Genomic DNA, 27,028 nt, shown 5'->3' on the forward strand with positions numbered 1-27,028 from the left:
GCAGAGTAGTACAAGAGCAATACAAGCAGCAGTGAAAAGAGCATTTTCAATTAACAGATCTTCATCTGTTAATTCTGATAAGTATAGCAGGATTTATGATCAACCCATTTCAATAAATGTTGATGATTATGATAATAATAATCATCATGATAATGATTATGATAATCAAGATTATGACTTTGAAAGAATTGGATCATTAGAAACAAGATCTATGAAGAAAAACCAAGATAGTTATGGAAGAAGACATGTGGGGTCCAAGGTTGTGAGAGCTTGTAAACGCCTTTTTAGCCGTTAGATTATATTTTATTTTTAGTTCCAAGCTTATATACTAGTGAAACTATCAATGAAAGCTGGGACTTTTTGGTTGTTTTTGGATTATGGCTTTTGTTTTAATGGTGAAAATAATGTCTCTTTTGGCCATCTTTTGCTATGTTGTGGTCCATATTTTGGTATTTTTGTTTGCTTTCATTATCTCTACAACTAGATTTTTGATTGTTATGAAACAAAAATTTGGAAAATGTTGGTTTCCCTGTTGTTTAGGGAGACTTTTAATTAATGCTCAGTTTGAGTATTCCTTGGGAGTATAGCTGTCAAAACTAACTCGACTTGAGATGGTCTATTTGAGAGCGTTAATTGATGATCAAACTCCTCAAGTTGTAATAAATATTTTGATATACAAAGGAGAAAAATAGTACCAACTATATACCTAGAAAAGCAATTAAGATTACGACTACTTTGATATTAACTTGACTTCAATTCATTTGCTGTTTTTTTTTTTTCCCTTTTCTATAAACGTCCTATAAATCACGTGCGAGGACATGAAAGAAACAAGTCTCCAATATCGAATAACATTGGAGTAGAGGAGAAACGGAGAAGGATTTATGTGAGCGACTCCTTGGCATGACACCTTGGTTCATGTAGCCAACTCTAACGTATGGTGATTCGTTAGTGATTGGTAGAGGTAAACTTTCGAGTTTACAGGAGTTGGTGCTTTCTTGTGCAGACAGTGGATGTCTGGTGTGTAGAAAAAATAAGGGGCAGTATTGGAGCTTTGAGAACAAAGGAAGGAAGATACTTAAAAAAAAAAAAAAAAAAAGGAAGGCTGGACTCTGAAGTGAGTGATTATAGAAATTTTAAAATTTTTTGTAGCTACTTCACGTTTCAAAACAACACAACACAACTATACAAGGTCTCTGAGCAGCCAAGCTTTGTTCCTCAATTAAGTTACACAGTTTAGCAGAAATAATAATATGAATTTATGCAGGGCAGGATGATCAGAAGTTTCTGCAATCACCTAATTAAGCAGGGTTCAGTTCCAAAACATTGTTGCATCACAGGATTGATTATTCATAATAAAGCCAAAAAAATTCCTACTAAAGTTATGCCCTGTTGAAGCTGGTAAATACTTGTCAAATTGCTGCAGAAATTTCAACACCTAGGCTAAACGACTCAACAATAAAGCAAATAAAACAGAGCAATTCAGACTTTCTCGCAAAAATCCAAGCAATCAAACAACCACCAAGCACGGATTAGGGACATCAACATCATCAAGAATAATAAGATGGAAATTTATATACTTCAAAGAGGGTCCAATCGACTTACAAATGCCAGCTTTGTATGGTAATGAATTGATTTCCAAGTTGAAAACCATGGTTTTCCTCAAAATATGGTTTACACAACAACACCAGATTCCTATCCTAGCTAAACCTGAAATACCATTTTCTGCGACAATCAGGTCCTCCAAACTGTACATTTAGGAAAAACCTTTTCTTTTGCATTATAAAACCCTCAAACCCAAAAGCCATCACTCCGGCCTCGTCTAGAGAGGAAACCTGCATGTTCACTCATACTCCCTTTCAATCGGTAGAATGATGGCTTGCTTCTAATTGTTCTTAAAGGACCAGATCTATTACCATGACTTATGGGCAAAGATACCCGTTCTCCGCCCAAACTTGAAGTTGATAATGGTCTGTTATCTATCTCGTCAAGGGGACCAGAACTATAGTCCATGGTTATGAATGATGAAGCCTGTCCATAAATCAAACGTGGTGTAGCACCACCTGCATTCCACCAGCCGCTGTCTGACGGTCCAATATCACTCTTGGAATCCAAATCTGGAACAGAAGAATCCTTTAGACTACCACAATCTTCACAGGTCTCATCATTGTCATTGTAGATCAGTTTAAGAGCCTGTACGACTTCACCCATGAAGGGCCTATGAGTAACTTCTGGATGGACACACATGGAAGCTATCGCTGCAACCTTGGCCATATCGTCAAAATTATAGTTTCCAGCCAAGGCAGGGTCCACCAACTGCTCCACGCCTTCTCTGCTGGTCAAAAGAGGCCGTGCCCATGTTACTAGATTCTCTTGTCCCTGAGGCTGGGACATATCCACAGGCATTCTTCCAGTAAGAAGCTCCAATAGAACAACCCCATAACTGTAAACATCACTCTTCACAAGCAAATGCCCAGTCATTGCATATTCAGGAGCAACATACCTGCAAATACACAGTCATAATATAGTACATCAAACCTCATGAGCGTCAGGAAGAAAATCAGAATATACAACAAATTCATGAAATGAGGGACCTAACAGTATTTGATACAACACCAACAGAACCAGGTATTGGAGTACATTCATAATGTGTATGAGAGCATCCAAATATGAAACATAATGATTCAAGTGCAGAATTATGGCATTTCAGAATCATAGATTCACTTTATTTTGGCTTTCTGAAGGAGAAAGATAACTAAGTCACTCATGCCTACGCTTTTTATATATCGTGAAGTACGGAGTAGTAGATAGTCCATGCATACCGGATCAAGCGTTAATTGCAACAATCTTTTCTGGTAATGCAGTGGTAAAGCACCATACATCCCATTGGTTGTTATACATCATGGATTTTGGAGAAGGAATGAAACATATGTACCCAGTCTCAGTTAGCAAGGAAACGTCTACTTATGACACTAAGTTATATTGAATGCATAGACTTCTCTTTGTTGAAATATACGATGCAACTCAGATGCAAAAAAAAAAAAAAAAAAAAAAAAAAAAAAAAAAAAAAAAAAAAAAAAAAAAACAACAACAACAACAATTATTCAGGCTGGGTGATTGATAAGAAGTCTATGCAAAATTCCAACACATGGACTCAAGTTACATGGACAAGGAGGGATTTTCCTAACAGAGAATGACAGTCATAAGTGACAATCAATTTTCACACAGAGAGAAGTCAGAGTAGTGGCTTTACATAAGTGGTAAGACTATGACATCAAATCTTTCTTTTTTCTTTTTTTTTTTTTTTTTTTTTTTTTGGTTGAATAATCTTATCCTCAATAATGCGGCTCAGGAATAAGGAAAAGCTGATCCAGAATTTTAGAACACTAATTACACAAGGAAAATAGTGCATACCCAAAAGTTCCCATGACACGGGTAGATACATGCTGACTTCCTTCTGTTGCTTCTCTTGCTAATCCAAAATCTGACACCTTTGGAGTGTAGTCATCTTCAAGCAGAACATTGCTGGCCTTAAAATCCCGGTGAATAACTCGAGGATTAGAATCCTCGTGCAGATATGCCAATCCTCTTGCAGCACCCAAAGCAATTTTCAACCTCGCATCCCAATCTAGAGGCCCCTTTAACTTATCAACACCTGCAAATTTTTTAATAGGAATCACAACCTAAACACATATAGCTCAAAGGAAGCAATCCCACACAAGGGTTGGGTTGGTCATTTCCTCTGTAAGAGACAGAAACCTTAACCCTTAGTAGGAAGAGAATAGACATAAACTTGAATGCTGATAAAAGAAACTGTACCATGCAAGTGAGACTCAACACTGCCATTATGAACAACCTCATACACCAAACAGCGTCTGTGTCCTTCAATGCAAATACCGATAAGTTTCACAAGGTTTCTGTGATGCAATCGGCTCAGCATCTCAACTTCCGCAATAAATTCACGATCTCCATTCTGATTATCCCTAGTAAGCAACTTAACTGCAACCTCAGTTCCATCTTCTAGGATGCCATGATAGACGCGTCCAAAACCTCCTTCACCCAGAATTCTCCTTGAACTAAATTTATCTGTAGCCTTCTCAAGTTCAACAAGTGAAAAAGCTTTTACAGAGAGTGCACAAGTCGGAATTGATGCAAACAAAGACATGGACGTCGAGCTTGCGATGCTGCTCGATAAAGTTGAGCCAACACCTGCATATAAACAAGCAGATCGAAAAGCTAAACATATTAGGAAGCAATAGCAATTAAGTTATAATGACTCCAGGTAAACAATAGCATTTGCCACAATCAGTTCTAAATTGTTGAAAAAATTCCAATATATAATTTGTTCACTGTATAATGGACATTCAAGGTGATGATTAAGCTAAAACAGATTGATCGTCTACAATCTCAATTTCAATTGCTAAAGCGTTATAAACTCAGTATATTGAATATGCATGTACTCCTCTGTTCGAGTCAAAAACTTCAGCTGTTAACTCCCCTCAAATATTGATAAATACTACCTCTTTCTTAAAAAGTTCTTAACTTCCACTTTTTTTTTTTTTTTTTTCACTTTTGGGAAATCTCTTACCACTTGACCCTCATATCTCACAATATTTACACCTTTCACTCACTCTCTCAATGTCTCTATACTCTATCTGCCTTTATTTTTATACCTACCTACCTTTTTACACTCTTTTTATCCACTTTTTTTCATACATCAAGTCACAACATCAACACTCTCTCTCCAATCACATTAATTTGCGTGCAAATAGTAAATGTTAAGAGCTTTCAGAAGCAGAGGAAGTAAATGTAAGAAAATAAACCCTCTGTGTAAACAATAACAATAAACCAGTACTCCAATAGGAGAAAGAGGCTAGTCAATAAGCAAGTAGCAATAAGCCCTTCATCAAAATTACACAGGTAGCAGTGATTGCCAGTGGAAATTATATATATTATTAGTCTCACTAGAGTAGATAGATTAATCACTTGTAAACATAAAGGTTTTAAACAGCTGTGAAACCATGAAAAGAAAAAGGAATAGATATACAAGTATAACTATATACATTGAAAAATCATTCTAAAAAATTACCAGATTTCTTATTGATAGAAGGTGTGAATACAGGTCCAATTGCATTGGATGACTTAGCTTTTCTCCATTTGATGAACACAGCAATTGCTGCGAAGCAAGCCACCAACAGAACCAATGCAGAAAAAACAATAACAAACACAACTCTGGAACTTAAATTCCGCCTTTTCTTCATAACTTCAGCAGTAATTGGATATTGTGGAGGTCCATCCCCAAGAATTTCACTTGGACTTCCCATAGGAGGAGAAGGAATCCCTGTTAAAACAGTTTCCTCAGAAACCATCACTGCAGAATATATAACACTAATATGGCTCTTAGTAAGGGAAAAGTACCTGGATAGTTCACATATACCACGTCATAGGTACCAAAAAGAGTTCTATTTATATGAACCTTCTTATGCTTAAATCTATCAGAAGTCAATACAGCGGTGGTGTTATCAAATTTTTCGCCCAATGGAACCAAGTTAATATCAACTACTGTCCTTTCCTGATTCTGCGAATCAGCAGTTGCACCTACTATAATGACTTGACAGTTATTGAGATAAGTGCCAGATGCAATCTCATTTGCTAGCTCATTTACTTCAGAAAAGAGAGCATAGACAGCTACACTCAGCAAAAGCCTGACTTTCATTGGCACCACACACCCACAAGGAGTTCCAATGGGAGTAGTAGTATATGGATCAGAGCATGTTTGTCCACAATCTGCAACATAACATGTGGTAGAAAATCTTAAATGGTATTCAATCCAACAACGAAGGAGAAAGCAACCACAATGACATTTAACTGGAAATAAAGGGTACGGCCTGTCATGCATCATAGTTCCATCATCATGTCCTTATTATCTAATCACGGAGTATTTCATTATAGCAAGTCCAAACAGCAACAACAGTTCGTCACTTACTGAAAGGCGGAAAAATAACTAAAAAGAATGCAGAGGGACAAAATTGATGCTCAACAAACATGCAGTGACTATACAGCTTACACATTGACAAGGTAAACCAGTTCCAACATACTTCCTCCGTTCTTTTTTACTTGACGTACTTTGACTTTTACATTATTCACATCCCCTCCTTTTAAATTCTTTTTGTGTGTTTTATGTAAGGAAAATCATATTCATGTGGGATCTTATTAGAATTGTCTCAAAAAAATACTATTATAATATCTAATTTTTTAGAATTTTTACTTATCAAGATTTGAAGTTATTGATGATTAAAGTTATGCACTGGCATGCGTGATAAATGAAACAGGTCAAGTAAAATGAACGGAAGAAGTATAGTACGGAGTATAACCCAAAAAAATCAAGATTTTGTACGTCTCCAGTTCATGTAGCCAGTCATGAAAATACTTTTTATCTGACACCTCGACAGTCTAGGATAGAGTCGACAAACATTTACTCTCTAAAGTCAATAAAAGTTCTAACTTTTTCTAAATTCCTACAAAATTAACCAGAAAGTACCCACATGCACTAGTTCAATCATTTTCCTTGGTATGGGGATCTATAGGATATGGGAAGCAGTTTGTGAAAACGTAGAGAGTGCAAAAATTAGAATTGTCCCAAAAATCTCAACATATCAGCTCTTTTCCCCTGGAAGCAAACATAACCACCATATATGGTTTCATTGTGGCTGAGATCTTTATATCTTTACCAAGAACATATAAATTAAACATCTGCCTTAGTGCCTTCTACATATAGCAGATGCAACATGACGCTGGTGGCATGTGGCAGTTATAAGTTAAAAATCACTAATCTTCTGATCCATAGCAGCACTTTGCTAAATGCTTTTGACTGGTCATATAGGAACAATTTATCAACCATACTGACGAACACCTAAATACAGATTACTCCATTAACTTACAGCCTTACAATACTTGATGGCTAATAAATTACCTGGTGCATCCGCAGGGGGTGGAGAGGAGAGGTAGGGCCTAGGTTTATGATGCCCACGACGTCTTGGGGTGGGTCTATGATGAGGAGCGGCAAAAGGTCCTGGAAAAGGAGTAAGGGTCACAAATTCACAATAGCATAATAATAACCCACTCCCGAGTCACTTTGATATAGCATAAGCATGATTAAGTATAAGACTCAGTATAAAAACCTTGATATGCTGGAGATGGCGAGGGCGAGGGTGAAGCTGAAGGCCCTTCAGGTGGCTTAGTCTTCCGAATTGATCTCTTCGCCCTTGGAGATGATAATATATCACCAGAATAGGCTGCAATCAATATTAGATAGCAGAAATTATTTCAAAGAAACTTCTGTACAAGAATTATTCATATAATCAAAAGCTAAATCATCTAACACAGTCTATAGTAAATGTTTATTAAATAAAGATGTTTGAGTTTTTATAACAAAAACAAACACCCCTAACTATATCAAGTTATTGAAACATAACGAACGCAGATACCAGAAGCTAACATATTCTTCCCTTCTATCCTCCAGAACAAATTGGAAATAATACTCTAGCGACCATGGAGCAAATTAAGCAGGAACAACCTCCCTCTGCTAAAAAGGTAAGGTTGTGTGTGTGTGTGTGTGTGTGTGTGTGTGTGTTTGTGTGTGTGTGAGAGAGAGAGAGAGAGAGAGAGAGAGTGTGTGTGTGTGTGTGTGTGCATGTGTGTTGCATATTCACTCCTTACTAATTTCTCCCTAATGTGTGTGTGTGCATGAGTGCATTGCATATTCTCTCCTTACTAATTTCTCCCTAACATATTGAAAATAACACATTAACCATCAGGAATCAAATTAAGGACAGGAAGAACCTCATTCCTCTCTCTTTTAGAAGGGTGCTTGTAAAATTTTAAAAACAAAAAAATAAAAACAGAAAATTGATGTTTCGAAAATACATATTCAGACAAATCTAACAAGATCCCACATGACTAACTTATAAATTTTACAAATGATGATCAAAACAGAGTTTGTTAATATAGTCAAAACAAAAAACAAAATGTTAACATTAAGAGACGAAGCTAGTATGCATTTAATAATTTTAGGAAGTTGTTAAAAAGACTTTAATCAAATAAAAAACTACCAAACTAGACAAATTTTAAATAGCCATCTAAATTTAGAGTCCAAATACTCCCTAATTATTAGTTGCAGTTTGTAATACTGTAATTTACAGAATTTAAACACTTCCATTGGATTAGGAACTATTCTAGAAAACAAAGTATATCATATTGAAACATTTAGCTCAAAATTATTCTTCGGAAATGTGATATGAGTCAAAGCCAACCCAAATTCAACCTTAATCAACTCAGACTTGTGGCTTTTTATAGTATGATTAATTATTTCCATAAACATAATAGAAACTAGGAAACTCGTAAAAAAAATCAAGGGAGGCATTAAAGAGTAGCAACAACTTCAATTGCAAAACTCGGCGGTGAATGCAGATGAAATTTTTCATAACAAATATCAAAGACAGCAACGTTTAAACATGATAATGACATAAATTGCTAAAGGGATCACCTTCAGACAGTGAGACTTCTCTGTTTAATAAAAATTGGCTAGGCAGCGCAAGAGGAGATAAGTATATGTGTGCAAACTTGAATCCTGTATGAAGGCAAGAGAGAGAAAGTGACAATCAACATTAATACACTGGATATAAGCAACACAAATCTGAAAACACTATTTTGATTAATGAGTCCAACTTTCTATGGAAGTAAGACAACCAAACAAAACTCATAGATACAATGAAATATTTTACCGCAAGTAAGCCCAACTACAGGCCATAAGATTAGCTCAAATTTACAAATTAATATTAATAAATAAAATAAATATAATGTTAAGAAAAACGATTAAAATTTCTTTCGTGGTGAAAAATAAGGGAACAATAGCTTAAATTTGAATAAAATAACTCATATCAGGACTGATCTTGCTTACAAGTTGCAGTTAATGTAATAAGAAAAGGTATGTTAATAATTTTAGTCCAAAAGCAAAGTTAAGGTTTGCCCAACAAATGCATTATATTCAATTTAAGCTAGTTGTATGGTGCGACAAACTAATACCTCAAACTCTGTGTAAGTAGAGAACTGAAACATAAAAATAATCTAAGTTAGGTATGTGAAGTTCTTTTATAACAGGATGACATTATAAACAAAACAATACTCCCTCTGTTTTCCTATGATGTACCCATCTGCAATTCAGACTTTTCAATGCGCTTTTTTAATCGTTAATATCGTTTTAGGAAAAAAATATACTTCTTGGAAACTACGAACTGATACAATTTTGAAAAGGCCCTACATGAAATATGAAGGTGATCTTCTTGTATATTAGTGAGAATTCACGACCAGAGCTCTTTTATCGAGACTATAGTATTTGGGTACGTTTCTAAGAATTTAAGAAATGGAGGGCGTACTATTTTTTAAGAATTGATGCCTTGTTTAAAATTTGACTGTCCTAGATTAATTACATCTAGATGAAGTTAAATTTGTAAGAACATAACAAGGATATAACTTACATGGAGATACACAAAAAGTTATTATGAAAGGGTCATGTTTGGATACTATTTTTACTTGTTAGGTAGGGCAGATTATATAAATTGATTTGACTAGCTTTTTGTAAAGTTGATTGCCTGATTGCAATAGTGGTTACATAAAACTTGTTTTGTAAAATTATCCAGTAGCAATTAGCAGTTGTCTTATAATAGGTACAAAATTACATAAAGCTTTTAATTTTTAGAATTTGAAATGTCGTGCTTGCAAACTCATTATCAGTCTCCTCTACCAAAATTATTGCTTAAAAAGCTTTTCCAAAATCAATGTGTTACCAAGTAGGGAAAAATAACAGCTTGGTTGGACAATCTTCAATATGCTTTGATCACTTAAAGAACAACACTTCATAGAGTTTGGACAACCTAAGTTGCCAAACAATGTGACTTTCGTTTCTTTGATGGAATTCCAAAATTCTAGGGCTACTTGCAATCAACCAAACAAGGACAAAGTCCACATACGCAAAAAATAAGAACATTAGGATAACTAGATAAATATAAAGATCAAGAAAAGAAGTTGGTGTCAAATGATATAGAATTTTCTCACTATCAAACCCTCACTTCACCGCATAAAATTTTCTAGTTTAATTTGATGAAGAACGATGTAGATAGGTCTAACAAATCTCCTATCAAATACTAAAATGTGTATAGATAAACCACAGATGGATCATTAAAGAGAGAGGTAAAAAAAAAAGCCATTATGGTAACAGGTATCTAATGGAACTGTAACTAAAATAAAGATCTCATTCAGATTTCAGATATAAAGATGTCAAATAATTAGAGCTTCCTTTTGTACATTATAAGGACAATTGATAGCACAATAAGTTTAAATGACGTCCTAATTCGTTATCTATCGTATGCTCTCCTATATTTAGTCATTTATCATTATTGGTCGAGCCTTATCATGAAATAATATATATAATCATTCCTCTTAAATCCCTAATTAAATTATATCATATATTCTTGCATAAACGAATCATTAATTGTGCAATTTAATCAGTACTAGTTTAGACATATTTGTTGACTTGAACGTAAGATCAATTTATCAAAGAAAACTAGACTTAGGGCCTGTTCTCATTGACTGAACTCAGCTGAGCTGAACTGAACTCAGCTGAGCTGAACTGAACTCAGCTGAATTGAACTGAATATTTTATAAGAGAAGGAAATTAGGAGCTGAGCTGAACTGAACTGAATTTCAACGTAAGAGAACAGGCCCTTAGATGGTTGTAATTAATCTGTAAGGACATGAAATTCCCTATGAAAATAAGTAGAATAAATTATTAGGAATTTTGGATGACGTGCTTAATGTCTATAATATACATGAATGATGAACCCATGAAACGAGGTACAATTGCATTATTATAGAATTCATTAATTAAGCAAAATTAAATCATGATATTATATAGGGCGCTTGCGCATTCTTCTCGTTTTTCTTTTTCTTATTTTTTTTTTTTTTCATATAATAGCATGTTTATGTGGGGTAGAGATTTACCTTGTGTAAATTCCTACTAATGGTAATACTTAACTTTAGAGTTTTAACTTTTAACTCTTTATTATAGAATTATTAATTTGCTCATATTTATTTGCCCAATTATTGATTAATTAAACTAATTGTAAAATTTCTGATTCAAAGAACTCCAATATTTAGTCCAACCTTTTTTTGTGAAATCAGCCCCAAACTTACCCTACTACATAATTAGGGGGATTAGTTAGGCTTTTATTTTTGTTAGGTGTGCGACCGCCTATTAACAATCCAATCCTCATAGATCATCATTGAAAATTAATTGGTTCACTCTAAGGAAGAGGGTAGACAACTTGAATTGAGAATAGCTGAATATTAGAAATAGTGAAACCAAACTTTCAATGTGTTCGTAAATGATGAAACTTAAAGATCAACATATTATTAGGACAGAAAATGATTACTTTTAAAACTAGAGTATATTCATGCAATGCACGAGATATTAGTCATATAACATTTGAATTCATAAGAAATATAAATATGTTTTAAGAAATACTCATAAGAGAATTAAAAGTTCTCAAGATTTTTTTTTTTTTTTTTTTTTTTTTTTTTGGGTAAGGAATGAACAGGTCTTTTGCAATATTTAGAAAAATATACTTGATTTTTGGCATTAAAAAGTATAAATGGGTGGGCTAGAAAGAGAATCGGTGGATTTAGGCTTTCCATTTTCGTTATTAACATCCATAATTCTATATTTAGATTCTAAAACAAATGCGTGCAAATAGAGTAGTTACAGGGAAACTACATACATATGCTCCATTGGGTTTTTTAAAGTATTTTAGAGAATGTGTGTGTTTAATGTTTTCCTGAACTGGTTTTTAACAAGGGCAGTCAAAATCTGCATAAGATCGGTGAAGAAAATTTTGTTACACTATACTATCCCCATGTCAATTGGGTAAGAAATTTATCATTTCTCTGTTTGCTAATCGGATATAACTTCAACCTTTAACCACGTATTTCAAGTTGAGACATTACAAATGTTGAAACTCGCCCTTAAAACCAAACTCATACCAATTTACATCACGAAAATTATGTTATTAAATAATAAAAAATCCCATCCTAGCCAATCATCTAGATACTTTTGTTCATTTCCCATACCCAATTGGGCCATCTATCTGCTACAACTTGCATTCTACACACAATCCAAAATTCCTGAAATTGGAACTCAAAAGAACGAAAAGCCATAACACTTATTTCCAAGACCGATTCTCACAAAATGACAGCTTCCTACAGCAGCAAATCTACCTACTTACTTTATTGACAAGTAGTTTAGTCATCAAATAGCCCTCAAAAGTAAATTAGCATTCCCTCCATAATGGAATTACAAATTACATCCTTTCGCGGGACACTCATCACAATTCCACTTCAATACTTACATAAAATCGCCGTCTTTATCAAATTAACCATCAAAACCCAAAATAAGCCAATTTAGCATCACCAAATTAATAATACAAACAACCTACTAATACTTTAATTAGACCACCATTAGTACTAAACAACAAAATTCAGCACAAATGGCAAATCCCAACATTAATTCAACATCCATAATCCATCCAATCCAACAAACAAACAAAAGATAACACCAAATTCAAACAAATTCCAAATCAAAATTCATAATAAAATAAGCTTAAAAATCCAAACAAATTACCTTGAGAAAAATCAGCAAGGTAGAACATCGAAACAAAGAGGAAAAACATCACTGAAAGTTGCATCTTCCACCACCACCAATAACACTCAATTCCAGTCCAAAATTCAAAACAACAGTCATCTCAAAAATTCCAGCAATGTCTGAACTAAACATCCAAAATTCCAACACCGACAACAACGAAAACTCAACACCGCCATTGAAATTAGGGTTTATCTCACCACATTTTACCCAAATCCAAATTCAAAAAAACCCTAACTTCGATTTCGGCGCAATTGAATAAACCCCAAAACCAAAACGAAAACTAAAACTCCTCCAGCAGATCCACAAAATGCGCCTGAAAATCCGCAAATGAAGAACACCGAAATCGCAACAATGGCGGAAGAAGAAGAGAGAGAAAATGGAGGAGAGAGAAAGTGGAGAATCTGGTAATGGAGTAGAGAGGAGAAGAAGTGAAGGAGTGAGGTGAGTGAAGGTATTTATTGCTGATGGGTGGCTGCTGCAAGGTCACTCACTCTGTCAGTTAGTCTCACAGTAGTCTACTTCATTTTTTACCCACGCGCTGTTGTGGGTTGTGTGTGTTACACCGCTTTTGTTTTTAAGGGGATTTTGATTTTTGAATAGGGTTTGTTTTGTTATGTTGTTGTTTAGATTAGACTGAGAATTGTTGAGGTGATTGATGGATGGGTATAGATTTAGCTCGTGTTTTGGTGGATTTCGATTTTGTTAAGTTTAGTTTTAGTTCCCTGTAAGAAGATTACGGCGTAGTTGGATAGTGGAAAATTTTTGTATGTAGGATTGGTGGATTATAATATATGTTAAGTTTAGTTTTGATTCCTTGTAAGAATATTACGGCGTAGGTGGATAGTGAAAAATTCTTATGTTTAGAAAATTCGATTTGAAATGATTGAGTTTTTGTCGGATTATATCGTGCTATTATATTATATATATGTATATGTTAATTTTCTTACTTACGCCCTTGTCTAATATAGATGATGCATTTGGTAAATAATTTAATGGAATTTTGTCCTTACTGTTTATTTCATCAAGAATACAATTTAAGATTTTCTTTCTTAATTATTTAAAGTTCATAATGAATGTGTATCTTAACAATTATAGCCCTCGAAAAAAATAAATAAATAAATAAAACTACAGACTTTGCAATTCTGTTTTACATCACAGATTCACAATTATTTTACATTTTTGTGATTGTTACCTTTCAAATTATTTGAACTACATTTTAAAAGGGTTTTAGTTTCTACATGGTGGTGACACTCTTCAAACTATCCTATGGTTGATATCCACTTGTTAAAACCACTAAACTCTAAAATTTACTATGTAATACTAATAAAACTATTTGGGAGATACCAACATTCTTTTTTGGAATTCAAGGATATCATAATAACTTGTGTATGTCACAAAATCACTTCGACATACATGTATGCAAAATATATTCACTTTTCAAAGTCCAAAGATGAGACATAAGTCATATAACTACAACATTTTACACAGAGATGGATTTTTTTTTCGTTGGAAGTTGAAACTCGGGTATTTGTTTCAGGTTGTTATCATATGGTGAATATAAGGTTGGGTATTTGTCATGTTAATACATGCTCTATATTTTTGTAAGAAATAGGCAATATATCCATCTATGTCAGCATTTTTGTTTTTTGGGTTGCTAGACCATTTGATGTTTGTCTTTAAGCTCTGTTATTGTAGAGAGCATTTTTGAGTAAGTTAGTGGTTGTTTTGGCCCTATAATAATGGGAAAATAATCAGGGGCCGTTTGGTTAGTAGAGAGGAAAGGGAAACACATTAGGAGAGGGAATGAGAGAGAAAGGAAAGCAAATCCCCTATTTATAATGTGTTGTTTGTTTTATTAAAAAAGAATGGGAATCAAATATGAAGCACCATCCACCACCATTGCAATTGTTAGTCCTCAAGCCTCCAACACTGCCACCGCCCGCCGCCGACACCCACTGTCGTACCCATGCCATCCTTCTTCTCTCTCTTTTTTTTATTTTTTTCGTAGATCTGGTAGTTTGTTAGTTTTTAGGGTGTTAAGGGTTGTTTATTTGGGTGTTTGAGGTTGTTTATGGGGTGGTTTTGGTTGTTTACGGGGTGGTTTGGGTTGTTTATTGAGATGGTTAGGGTTTTTTTGGTTGTTTTCATCATGGTGGTTTTTGAGGGTAATTGCGGCTAACGTGGTGGGTGTAAGGTTATTTTCAGGTGGGTTTGGGTGGTTTCGAGGAGGGTGAGTATTTTTCCGGGAGGGTTTTTGGTGGTTTCGGTAGGCAAGGGTGGTTTTGGGTGTGGGTTGGTTTTTTTCCTTGGTGGTTTTGGGTGGTTTCGGTGGGGAAGGATGGTGGTTGTGCGGTGGTAAGTGTTTGGGCGATGTTTCCGGTGGCTAGGCGGTGATTCTGGTGGCGGTTAGGAGGTGGTGTTGTTGTCTGGCCGATGTTTTTGGTGGTTGGGCGGTGGTGTCGATGGTCAGTTGGTGTTTTCAATGGTGGTCAAGGTAGTTAGAAATTTGGTCAAGGTAGTTGCTGAAGAAGAATTTGGGGGTTTGGGTGATTCCCTTGGGAAAGGGGGTGGGGAATGAAGATAGAGGAGAATGGGGTAATGGGAGGGGGTAAAGGGAATGATTGATTTTGTCTATCAAACATCAATAAAGGGATTTATTGTAGTTGATTCCCATTCCCTTTGTTGAATAACCCCAACCAAATGACCCCTCAAGTTGCTGGATTGAATTTGACAAATTTTAAGAGGTTGAATTGAAAAAGATGTCAACAACAAAAAAACTCAATACTTTAGCAATCGTTGGAGAAATCTCATATTGGTTATGGATTATTGTTCCAATATTTTCTCGTCAATTCTACCGTAGAAAAAAAAAAAGATACTTATATTGTGATGAATGTGATTCATTCTGTTCTAGATAAAGGTGTATATAACCCTTACATACACAACTATGATAAAGGGATTGTTTTTGTTTATTTTTAGGTTATGACATCCCTATTCAATATGGTTGAACAACCATTATTATTGTGACTTACTATTTGAAGTGTATATTTTTTTCATACTTTATTATGACAGTACATGCATGCTACATATACATCACAATCAACAAAAGATATAAAAGAGAGTCTTGAATATCGTTAACTCATTAACTTAGGTCAATCTAAGGTCATGTTAAGATCACCTTTAATTCAAGACCTTAATTATTACATATTTCAGATTTGATAAAAAAAAGTTTGGACCAGATCATATTAGAAAAAACAAATTGTGAATATATTTTATCAATTTATGCGTGATTTTTTTTGCTAAATATCTTTAATGTCGTTATGAAAATTACATATTGGTAAAATACACATTTTTAGGAATCTAACAAGACCACACTTGATATATTTTTTATTTATAATTTATCATACATATAACATCGTTAATTGGGTCAAATCAAACAATCAAATCATATTAGAAAAAATAAGTTCAGATCATATTTAATAAGTAAAAATAAGGTGAACTGAACAAGGTTTAACTTAGGCGTATGTATAGGTTTTGAACAAGAATATATATATATATATATATATATATATATATATATATGTGTATACACATATATACATATATATATATACACACACACACATATATATATATATATACATATATATATATATATATATATATATATATATATATATATATATATATATATATATATATATATTAATTTTGAAAAGTTGAACAAGAATAATTGGATGCTATCAATCAATCAATGCATGCAACATATATTAAATTTGAAATAGCTTGAAACCCAATTTTTTCCAATAATGGAAACTCATCAATATATAATTATATTATATATGGTTGGTTTAATTTACCCATAGCTTAGCTTGGCAATTATCATGAAACTATGGATAACAATAAGCAATGGCTCACAAACTTCAAATGACCTATATACCAAGGCAGTTAGCTAGACTAGTCCTTTTTATTGTATATATTGCATTATTACAAACAAAATTCAAAGTAAATTCTTGCCTCTTTATTATTTTCAAATTACTATACTGAAACGTTTTTTTTTCACTTGTATATCAATGAACAATTTCATAATTTCCGCATAGGTTTTGTCCGTTTGTTTTTTTTCTTAATTTTTTTTTTAACTACATTATATTAAAAGGTTAAAACGTGAGCAACTACACTATATTAAAAGGTTAAAACGTGAGCACATTCATTTTATACATCTTATTATATCCTTACAACTTTCATTATCACTCCTATCTGTTTCCACCAACCATTGTAACCATTTCAAACCTTTAAAGCTATATTGTTACATATAGGTAGCTCATCATGCAATAGATAATCTAATACACAATTACCCTTATTTTATTACACTCTATATTTATTTTGAAACATATATATATATATATATATATATATATAGTGATACCTCGTTAACTATTTGCATTATGGAGTATTAATTGTTTTTTAAATAAACAATACTCCGTAATGCATAAGAGTAGTAATTAATCTAACAATGTGCAACTATCAATCAATTCCTATTCAATAACACAACCATCACATAACTAAAAAACAAAAAATGCATCAAATAATTTGACAAAATATGCTTGAACATAGGAGACAAACAATAATAAAATGAGTTTATTAGTACTTGAATTTTGTTTTATACTATATCTTGAAAATATATTTGGCAATATTATGTAATATATCCACCAAATTATTCCAGTACAATCAAAATTAGATACGCGTTGGTGAATCACGTGGACCCCACCTTCCTATAAGTTTGACCTTCTTTCTTGACTCTTTTACACGGTAAGAAAGGTCTCCTATCTTCACGCGACTCTTGGAAAGTGAAGAACACGCGACTTGAAAACGACGCCGTTTTAATCTGTCTAGATACTACATCCACGTGGCACCCCCAAACACAGCTGTCATTTAATAATGGTCGTTACCTGTGGGTGACCATTAATTTTTTTTTTTTTTTTTTTTTTTTTTTTTTTTTTGGTGTCAAAAAAAAAAAAAAATAATGGTCACCCACAGGTAACGATCTCATTATCTTTCTCTCTCCTGGTTTTTGTGTTGTGGGCTACTGAATCAGAAAAAAATGTTTTTTCCTTTTTTTTTTTTTTTTTGGAATTTGAAAATCTAATTTACAAAACCTAATTTCTTTAACTGCCCAATTAACATTCAAGGTTAGTTTTTTTTTTTTCCTCCCGAATATGAATTACTTTAACTTTTGTGTATTAATGTAGTCTCATACAAGAATATTCCGGGTCGAAGTTTTATTATGTAATTTACTAATTATGATTATGGTATATAATTATAGTATTGAATTATTGATTATGATTATGGTATATAATTGAAGTATTGAATTATGTTTATGTTTAATTCTGTTTTTGTTTGTGTTTCAGGATTGAAAGCTGTAATCTTTCTGGGTTGATTGCTATCTGGGTATTTGAGATTTTTGGTAATTGTTATGAATTTTGTTGATTAATTGCGGGGTTTAATAGTATTTTGGGCATTTTTTGATTTGGGGTTGTTCTATTATTCATCATATTTCTGGGTTTATTGCAATTTGATCAGGTGAAGAGTTTGAGTTTTTATTGTTTGGGCATTTGGATTTGTTAATTATATGGTAGGAGTAGTTTCATTGATATCTATGGGAATGTGCAATTGGGTAGAAGTGACTTTGGAGAATTAGAAAACTGATGGCCAGGTGTGGAAATGGGTATTTTTGAGTGTAGGACAAGGGAAAGTTCACCGAAAAGACGAAAGATTTGCAAGAATTCAATGAAAACGGAAAATGATACATCTTCTAGGGTGCTCGGTTCGAAAGCTTTGATAAGGAAGCATGAGTTTGTAAGGATTATTATTCAGTGTTTGCTGTCATTGGGGTTTGCCAAGTCTGCTTCTTGTTTAGAGTCGGAATCTGGTATTTCGTGTAAATCGAAAGAGTTTGAAGTTATTGAGTCGGAGATTTTGAATTCTAAGTGGGATGAATGTATAAAGTTTCTTAATGGGATTAAGGAATTGAGTGATGAGACACGATCTTCGGCCTTGTTTCTTGTAATTAGACAGTATATCATGGAATGTTTAAGTCATGGGGATGACTCAACAGCATTGGCTTTTCTACAAAAACGAGTTTCTGCCTTAAAATTGGGCACAGAAAAGGTTCATAACCTTGCTCTTGATATGCTTATTAATAAAGACACAAGTGTCGTTGAGACGAATGGTAATGTTTATGAGTTGCGGAAAAAATTGTTGGTTGAGTTAGAGAATTTGTTGCCCCCTCCAATTACACTGCCTGAAAGAAGATTGGAGCATCTGGTTGAAACTACTGTTGCTTCCCAGATAGACTCTTGCTTGTACCACAATGTCTCAGGTGCAGTTTCCATCTACGAGGACCATTGCTGTGGTAGAGATCAATTACCAAACGAGACTCTCCAGGTGTGGCTCTAGCTGCTGTTTTTGATTAGTAATTCTTACTTTGGAAAATCCAGATTATTTCTTAAGGTGAAAAGTAAAAGATTTTTAAATTCTTTTTGTATACTTTTCAAGCTTATAGCTGGTTGTATACTTGAAGGTATAATTTTTATTGTTGTGTAGCTATGTACTGCTTCTGAATTGGATTGGGCAATACAATGGAACTGTTATTAGGTGCATAGTAGAATTAATTTGCTCATTGGACGATCAGTGCCTGTATGTCTCATGCCTTTGGAAGTCCTTTGTGTTTGTTTATTTGATAAAGGAATTGGGCTTAAACAATTTTGAAGCTTATGAGCAAGCTTGTACTTGAACATAGTGGTCAGACTGGTCACCTTCATTTATGCTCAATTGTTTTTATCAATTAGCTGGATGACGAGCTGGTCCATGATCATGAAAAAGATCTTTTGAAATTACTCCGTGGCTCATTTTGTAGTCCTATTTAAGACCTTTTAAAAATTTTTGTCCAATTGTTGGGGTGTTATCAATCAAATGTATATAAACCTTTTGATTTGATAATACAGGGACATGTACGAGGTAAGAAAAGTTCAAAGTTGTTGTCTTAGATAGACTTACAATCATCTCAGTTGATTCAATGCTAATATAGATGACCTTGACTAGGATGAGTGAAGTTTTTGTGTATGAGCTCTGATGAATAACAATTCTAATCATACATCCATATCAAGCTGAGCTTGAGAAATCTCTTGAGCTCAGACACTTGATCTTGACCTAGCTCAAGGTTGATTATGAGCTCAAGCTGCGAGCTAGGCTGAGCTAAATGATCTTGGACATGAGCAATGTAATACTCAACTATGTATACACAATATGCATCTCTTTTCTTGAATTTTAGTTTATACTCAGCTTTAGGGGTAAGGTGTGGCTTACTCTTTTTTTTTTTTTTTTTTTTTTTTGGTTATTGAGAAATGTCAAAGGAAACAATACAACAAAATACAGGAGTTTCAACCCTTGCTTTTGACAGAATTTATGTACGTCTGGCTAGATTTTGAGTAGGGACAAGTAAGATGGAAGAAGAATCATGGGAGCTATAGAAGGTTCATTACTAGAATCCATTTATATGGGGTGTGAGAAAGTACCTATAAATGAATGCCATAAACTTCCTTATATTTATGTATATATTTATTTTTAAATCAACTACCTTTTATATTTTTTCACTTAAATAGCTTCCTTTTAAGTCCAAAACAACAAGAAATTTGCTGCTACGTACTAGATTTGTCTAGCTTCGTGATATGGCCACATATCCTATTTTCACTGATTGACTTTTTAGATTTTTCCTTTCCCGGCTTCCCATCTTTTGACCTCCCCCCTATCTGCCTTTGCTCTCGTAATTGCACCCAACCTTACATGCATTAAACATTTTTGCAATCCATTTGAATAAGACCCAAATTCATAGCGTTTCTAATCTAAAAAATGCAAGACTTTGACTCACTGTCTACCCTAGTAGTTCCTTTTATTTTCATATTTATCCGTCTTTTTCATACAATCATGCCAAAGGTTGTCTTTTTTTGTAGTTTCACGTGAAACTTTATTTTCAATCTCAAGTTATCAATAATCAAATAAAATAAATGTAACTACATCCTCCCAATTATTAGGAAAATAAAACATAAAATCATTGCAAGATATTACCCTTTTTTTTTTCCTCCCTTCAATCAAGTGGATCTATTGATTCAATTTTAATGGCTAAAGAAGTAAAGAGTAAATTAAAGAACCGAGAAGAACTTGGAAATAGGCGGATGAGGTCACTAGAGAAAGGGATAACAGAAATGATGTTGTGATTTGGGAGTGTTTAGGTCGAACTAGGAGTAATAAGATAAGGGCATAATGGGATGATCAATTAATTGGTTAAGTGGCAGCAATTTCTTGTCTTTTTAGACTATAAAGGTAGTCATGTCTGTGAATATTTATTAAATGTAATTATCTGCACTATTGAGTGTATAAAAGGTAGTTTTCGGCAGTTTTTGGCTTATCATATTCCAGATCCTGTATGAGCACCACGGCCCGTGAGGCATTGACATATTGTCCATGAGGTTTAAAAGGGAGTATTATTATTCATTTATCATTATATGGAGTTATACCCCCCTCTCTCTCTCTTAACGTATTGACAGTTTCCAAGTAGGGAATTTTGATAGTGCCTACTTCCCAATGGTCAAGTGGTGCATTTAATGTTGAGCTGCATATATGTTTTCATTGAGTTGCATTTTAGCATGATGTATCTTGTTTATGAGCTATAGAATAGGCAATTAGTTAAAGCATTTTGTAAACTGACTACTAATTTTCTTGCTGTGTGATGTTGCTAAATTGTATTTTTGTGCAATATTACAATATATGATCAGTAACTAGTTTTAGTTTATGCTTTTTTTTTCATAAAGATTTTGGTATTTCTTTTGGACTAACAGTGATTCTGTGAACCTTGGTTGGAGTGTACTTAGTGAAGTAATATGGAGACTGGAATCATTTATGAGTGTCTGATTCCACATATTGGTCATTGATACATTGAATGAATAAATTTTAGATGACTTGTGTATTGGTTATTATTACTTTTTTTCTTCAGAAAATTCAAGGCTTAACAATTTAAAAACCGAAACTTCTCAGATATAATATTCGTATTGTAGATACAGTGAGCATGTGGTAAATCTGGTAATATGATGATCTTGCTATTAGACGTGACAGCGTAAGGATAGACGTGATCTCTTTGATAGTTCCATACAGGCCCCTTTTTCTTGTTAGTAAATTGGGAGGAAGAAGGAATTAAGTTATGACTGTTCGTCATAGCTGAAATATACCTTTGGTGGTTTGGCTCTCTTTAATGAAAAAACTTTAAATTCTACCCGTGGATCCTCAAATGTTTTTCATTTCTAACTATATGTTCATCATTTCAGTTTGAAGGTGGATGAAACCCTACCTTTCCTTTTTTAAGAAGATGTAAAAGAGAACATAAGAATGCTTTTATAATTGTACATTTGAAGTATGTTTTAAACAATTCTTTTGATTGTATACATTTATACAGCTTCAGATAGTTTACTTTTTTATCTATATCTTATGAGACCTGGTATTGGTGTTCTTACTTGAAAAATTATTGCTAATTACTTGGGTATAAAAAATTTAAAGTGCTGCTGTTGATTGTTCTTGGTTTGTTTATTCTCTGGGAAAGGCAAATATACAAGTTTGACCATTACATATGGACCAAGAGTCCGACCAATTGACCATTGTCAATATACCAAGTGCTCTTGCTTCCTTATCTTTGTCATAAATCATCATTGGCTGGTGCTTTTTGAATTTTCATTTTTTCTGCTGTGGAAGAGATCAATTAAAATACTTTTTTTGGGAACTGATTGTGTGGTAAAAATTTGAGCATACAATCTTTGTAGTGAACTAGTGGCAATTATTTTGACAGAGAGGTCTAATGGCTTATTATTTCAGATGGTATGTTGTTTTGAATTCTAGTGGGAATAACTGAAGCTGATGCATGTAAATTGCCAATTTCCACCCCCTAACGAGATCAACATGTGCCTTTACCCTTTTTTCTTGTATCTTTTATGACCAAGACGGTAGCAGCATTTTAGAGGTTATGTCCTGAACCGTTGAGGCGCTTGATCACAATCCTGTATTCACCAACCTTTTAAATGTAATTATTTTAGAAGATCAACTTATCATCTGATTGCAAATGTTTTGGAGCCCAGCTGAGATAGGTTTGCTTTATGATCTATTTTTTCTTGTTCATTAGCCCTTTAGATGACTGGGAAGTTTGGTAAATCAACTCTAGTGCTAACTTGTATCACTAACCTTTATGCTCTATTTTCTCTCGTTCATTGGCTCTTTATGCAATCCTTCAGTGTATCAATGGTCTTTGTATAATGACAGGAGCAATCCTTCAGGTGTCTTCTTTCTTTACTGTTTGCTTCCCATTGTGTTACTTTTGCTTGTTTATTTTCTGAAGCTCTACTTTCTCTGTTAGGTGGGTTATAGGAGGATATGATTTTTTATGCATGTCAATATGTGATGCTATTTCTGTGTATTGTTGACTTTGGACTTGAATATCATATTAATTGAGGGATGAATCCATATTCAATTCCAAGTGATAATTTTTGTTTTGATGCACTTGCGCATGGTATCTAGTTTCTTTGTATTATAGAAATTGATGATAACCAGCTGAACTTCCTGTTGCATTGCTGTGGAATTGTTGCCAAATGCCAATGAAAACTTGGTTTTGTTGAAGACACAGCTGAATTTCTATTCACAGATTGAAGCTCTGGATTGAAATCTTGGGTACTGCTTGAATTGGATCTTTCTGGGTCATTTAAACTATTGTGAAATTACTATATAGGATAGATTTACATCATATCTGGAAATTGTATTTCAGCAAGTCTGAACTTGTCTAGATACATTTGATGCAGATTTAAGTACTGCTTTCTTTCAATAGAAGTACTTTTCCAGCCACCTTATAAGGATGTTTTGCTCAGTCTTTTTACCTGATTTATTCTGAACTGTTTCCGCTGACCAGAGTGACTACTACGAAAGTACAAATAGCTGTAAAAATATTTGTAAACTCCGAGAGGTTGTCCTTTATTAATTGATGTGTTTGCTCTGTAGGAAAGCATTTGATGCCTATACTGTTATTAATGGGAGTCAATGTGCTATTCTATATGACGTTAGAATAATTCAATAGGATAATAGAAGTCAAAACTTTCAATTAGGTTATTCTGTTAAAATTTTTTCATTGAAGGTCTTAGGAAATTGACCTTTCTGCTTGGCAGAGGCCCAAAGGTATGGTAATTCATTTTCTGAGGTGAATTTTGTTATCTATATATAAAATCTTATTATTTGAGCCAGGCAAAAGAAAGAATTTGTATTTAGATCACTTCATAAATCTGTTTTTCATCCTTAATTAATTGAATTGGCAATATTGGCATTCCCTTACTGTAAAGCGTAAGAGCTGTCAATTTCCTTTTTCATGATGAATGTAACCATAAGAAGTGCATGATGGAGTTAATACTTTTAGCGGATCATTAACTTAGAGACAAAGACATAGGTGATCATAGAACCTATGCTTGGCTGCTTTCTGACAAGTGCTGCCAGTCAGCTACTAGCTTCTTAAATATATGACGTGCGCATTAAGTGTCTTTGTGACCCTACAAGCCTTTTCATATTTGAAAAATATATAAGTATAGTTATCTATTTTTAGTTTATTATTACATAATAACTAACAAGCAGTGAATTTTTTAAAATGATTTTGCAGATTCTTACCGCCCACAAGAATGAGGTATGGTTTGTGCAATTTTCTTATAGTGGGGAGTACTTGGCTTCATCATCAAGGGACTGTACTGCTATTATATGGAAGGTATCTTGCTTTCATTTGTAACTTCATTACATCTAATATTTGGTTAGATGGTAACTTGAAGTTCCATTTATTTTGATTTCTTTTCGTGCATAGATCTGAGACTTTCCAAGTGAATCCGATGACCAATTATCAGTTGATGCTAGGGCATGCCTCTTCTAACTATAAGTGGAAGGAAGATGCAATGCTGCCTCACCTGAAATGAAAAACTTTTCTTTTCTGCTTGTAAGGGATCTTTATTTTCTAAGTAGTTTATAGATGATTATCCAACTTTTGTAGGTGGTTGATGACGGTAAATTCACAGTAAAACATGCATTGCAGAGCCACCAAAAGGCAATATCTTTTGTAGCATGGAGCCCTGATGACACTATGTTACTTACATGTGGCAATGTAGAAGTTGTTAAGCTATGGGATGTAGAAACTGGTGTGTGTAAGCGCACATTTGGCGATCATGGTTTCATAGTAAGCTCATGTGCATGGTTTCCTGACTCGAAAAAGCTTGTGTGCGGAAGTTCTGATACTGAAAAGGGAATCTGCATGTGGGACTGTGAGGGGAATGAGTTAAGGGCGTGGCGAGGAGCGAGGATGCCCAAGGTGCTAGATCTTGCAGTGACCTCAGATGGAAACCATCTCATCACTGTTTTCTCAGACAAGGATATTCGGATACTGAATGTGGTAACAAATGCTGAGCATGTGATATCAGAAGAGCATCCAATTACATCACTTTCAGTTTCAGTAGATGGCAAGTATTTCATTGTTAACCTTAATAGTCAAGAGATCCATTTATGGGATGTAGAAGGAAAATGGAGGAAACCATTGAAGTACACAGGACACAAGCAAAACCAGTATGTGATAAGGTCCTGTTTTGGTGGTTTCAACAGTTCATTTATTGCCAGTGGTAGTGAGAATTCAGAGGTATTGCATTCTTTTTCTGGCCCTTAAGTTCCTTTTTCGTCTTCCTTATCCTATCTTTGAAGTAGGTGATATTACCCCTTTATGTTTTGCTTTTCATAATGGATTTTCTAGTATTTAGCAATTTATTAGGAAAATTGATCCCTTGTACAACACAAGATTAGCAATTGGTTGAGTTATATAAGATTAGTGGATAAAGGACATTATATAAGATTTAACCAAGTGTTACTCTATATGCCAATAGTTCGTGATTAGGACCAAAATTGACATGGTAACCTTGGTAATTGGCTGTCAGGTAATAAATTTGAAGACTCCAGCAAGTATTGTGAAATACTTGGGGAAGTAAAAGTATAGTTTGGTTCTAAAGATAATTTAGAAAGAAAAGGTTTTTGTGTTTATAAAATATAATTATACTGAAGGGTTGAACTTGCTGAGCTTTTTAAAGGGGGTTTCCTTCTGAGTTTCCAAGTTACTGAAATCCAAACGTGTCCTTCGTGAGAACTTCCATACACCATATATCAGTAGCTGAACAGCACATCCAGACTTTTCCTCCTTTTACTTTGTCTGTGTGCTCAACAGACTTTGTGATCTACTTGCCATTTAGAATGGTCTAAATCCTTATTTTCCTTTCTGTGAAAGAAGAACCAGACGTGAAATCTAAGGTTTATTTTCTGATTTGCAGGTCTACATATGGAATCGTCGGAAGCCTGAACCAATTGCAATTTTATCTGGGCATTTAATGACTGTAAACAGTGTAAGCTGGAACCCTAAAAATCCTCATATGTTGGCTTCGGCAAGTGATGATCACACCGTTCGTGTATGGGGACCTGCCAAATCTAAAGCAGACAAAGTTTTGGTAAATGAAAGTTTTTGAATAAGAGATCCTGCAGCGGCATCCCTGCCCAATGTATATAACCACATGGTAGTTTTTTACTTTCTTTGAATTGGATATTATTTCTATTCATTTGTGTATGTAGGAATTACCCTCAATTTTGCTGTTACTGTTTTGTGTATATATTATTACAAGTCTTCCATTAGGGTTCCTGTTACACCCTAGCAATTTTCGAAGGGAATGACAGTTAGAGACGATTCAGATTCGCTTGAATCCTATTTGGTTTTCTATTGATAATATGAAGATATTGTTTAGAAGTTTATGAATTATTTTGTTTGAATTCAATGTGTGTGCACAGCTAAGTACTTGTTCCGATCTGAATTTTTATTATCTGGTCTGGTCTAATCTAATTTAAAATTTTGACTAAACTTTGACCGCATTTTAATACTAATCAATCAAGAAAAACATCATCAAAATAGATTTTGTTAGATTCGTCTCATTATTAACTTTTCAAGTATGTAATTTTATAAATTATTTAATACGCAATTAACGATATTTAACGTTAAGTAATTGATAATCAAAAGTTCTAATCTGGTTTGAACAGAATATTTCTGATCGTATCTGAAATAAATTAAAGAGAACAAGTCCGATGGCTGCTCTTGCTTTTGTAATTTGATGTTAATTAATAGAATAGTGAACTCGA

General features: G+C 33.8%; 2 protein-coding genes across 3 annotated transcripts; one reads left to right on the top strand and one right to left on the bottom strand.

Moving 5' to 3' along the window:
- Positions 1 to 1,547: 1,547 nt before the first annotated feature.
- LOC145616598 (receptor-like serine/threonine-protein kinase ALE2) lies at positions 1,548 to 13,435 on the bottom strand. The gene is made up of 9 exons (XM_081671349.1): positions 12,731 to 13,435; positions 8,543 to 8,626; positions 7,179 to 7,292; positions 6,971 to 7,069; positions 5,416 to 5,784; positions 5,087 to 5,338; positions 3,817 to 4,206; positions 3,412 to 3,652; positions 1,548 to 2,500 (listed from the first exon to the last, which is right to left on the bottom strand). The coding sequence occupies exons 1-9, from the start codon at positions 12,792 to 12,794 to the stop codon at positions 1,789 to 1,791; spliced, it is 2,325 nt and encodes a 774-aa protein (XP_081527475.1). The 5' UTR covers positions 12,795 to 13,435; the 3' UTR covers positions 1,548 to 1,788.
- LOC145616599 (WD repeat-containing protein WDS homolog) lies at positions 5,776 to 26,648 on the top strand. 2 transcript variants are annotated; one of them, XM_081671350.1, is made up of 7 exons: positions 5,776 to 5,878; positions 5,950 to 6,075; positions 7,520 to 7,590; positions 18,157 to 19,192; positions 24,483 to 24,584; positions 24,861 to 25,496; positions 26,176 to 26,648. In XM_081671350.1, the coding sequence occupies exons 4-7, from the start codon at positions 18,470 to 18,472 to the stop codon at positions 26,365 to 26,367; spliced, it is 1,653 nt and encodes a 550-aa protein (XP_081527476.1). In that variant the 5' UTR covers positions 5,776 to 5,878; positions 5,950 to 6,075; positions 7,520 to 7,590; positions 18,157 to 18,469; the 3' UTR covers positions 26,368 to 26,648. The 2 variants fall into 2 exon arrangements, with proteins under 2 accessions (XP_081527476.1, XP_081527477.1); XM_081671351.1 differs by lacking the exons at positions 5,776 to 5,878; positions 5,950 to 6,075; positions 7,520 to 7,590 and adding an exon at positions 17,791 to 17,937 and having other exon boundaries at positions 18,157 to 18,212; positions 18,329 to 19,192.
- The last annotated feature ends 380 nt before the right edge of the window (positions 26,649 to 27,028 follow it).

Source organism: Chenopodium album, chromosome 26, assembly GCF_948465745.1.
Source record: "Chenopodium album chromosome 26, dcCheAlbu1.1, whole genome shotgun sequence".
Lineage (NCBI taxonomy): Eukaryota > Viridiplantae > Streptophyta > Magnoliopsida > Caryophyllales > Amaranthaceae > Chenopodium > Chenopodium album.

Excerpts from the sequence above, each read along its gene's own strand:
- LOC145616598 (XM_081671349.1), bottom strand. The coding sequence starts at position 12,794 with ATGCAACTTTCAGTGATGTTTTTCCTCTTTGTTTCGATGTTCTACCTT. Across the intron at positions 8,627-12,730 it reads CCTTGCTGATTTTTCTCAAG|GATTCAAGTTTGCACACATA; the intron begins GTAATTTGTTTG and ends GCCTTCATACAG. Across the intron at positions 7,293-8,542 it reads AGAAGTCTCACTGTCTGAAG|CCTATTCTGGTGATATATTA; the intron begins GTGATCCCTTTA and ends TATTGATTGCAG.
- LOC145616599 (XM_081671350.1), top strand. The coding sequence starts at position 18,470 with ATGGGTATTTTTGAGTGTAGGACAAGGGAAAGTTCACCGAAAAGACGA. Across the intron at positions 24,585-24,860 it reads GTACTGCTATTATATGGAAG|GTGGTTGATGACGGTAAATT; the intron begins GTATCTTGCTTT and ends CAACTTTTGTAG. Across the intron at positions 25,497-26,175 it reads GTGGTAGTGAGAATTCAGAG|GTCTACATATGGAATCGTCG; the intron begins GTATTGCATTCT and ends TCTGATTTGCAG.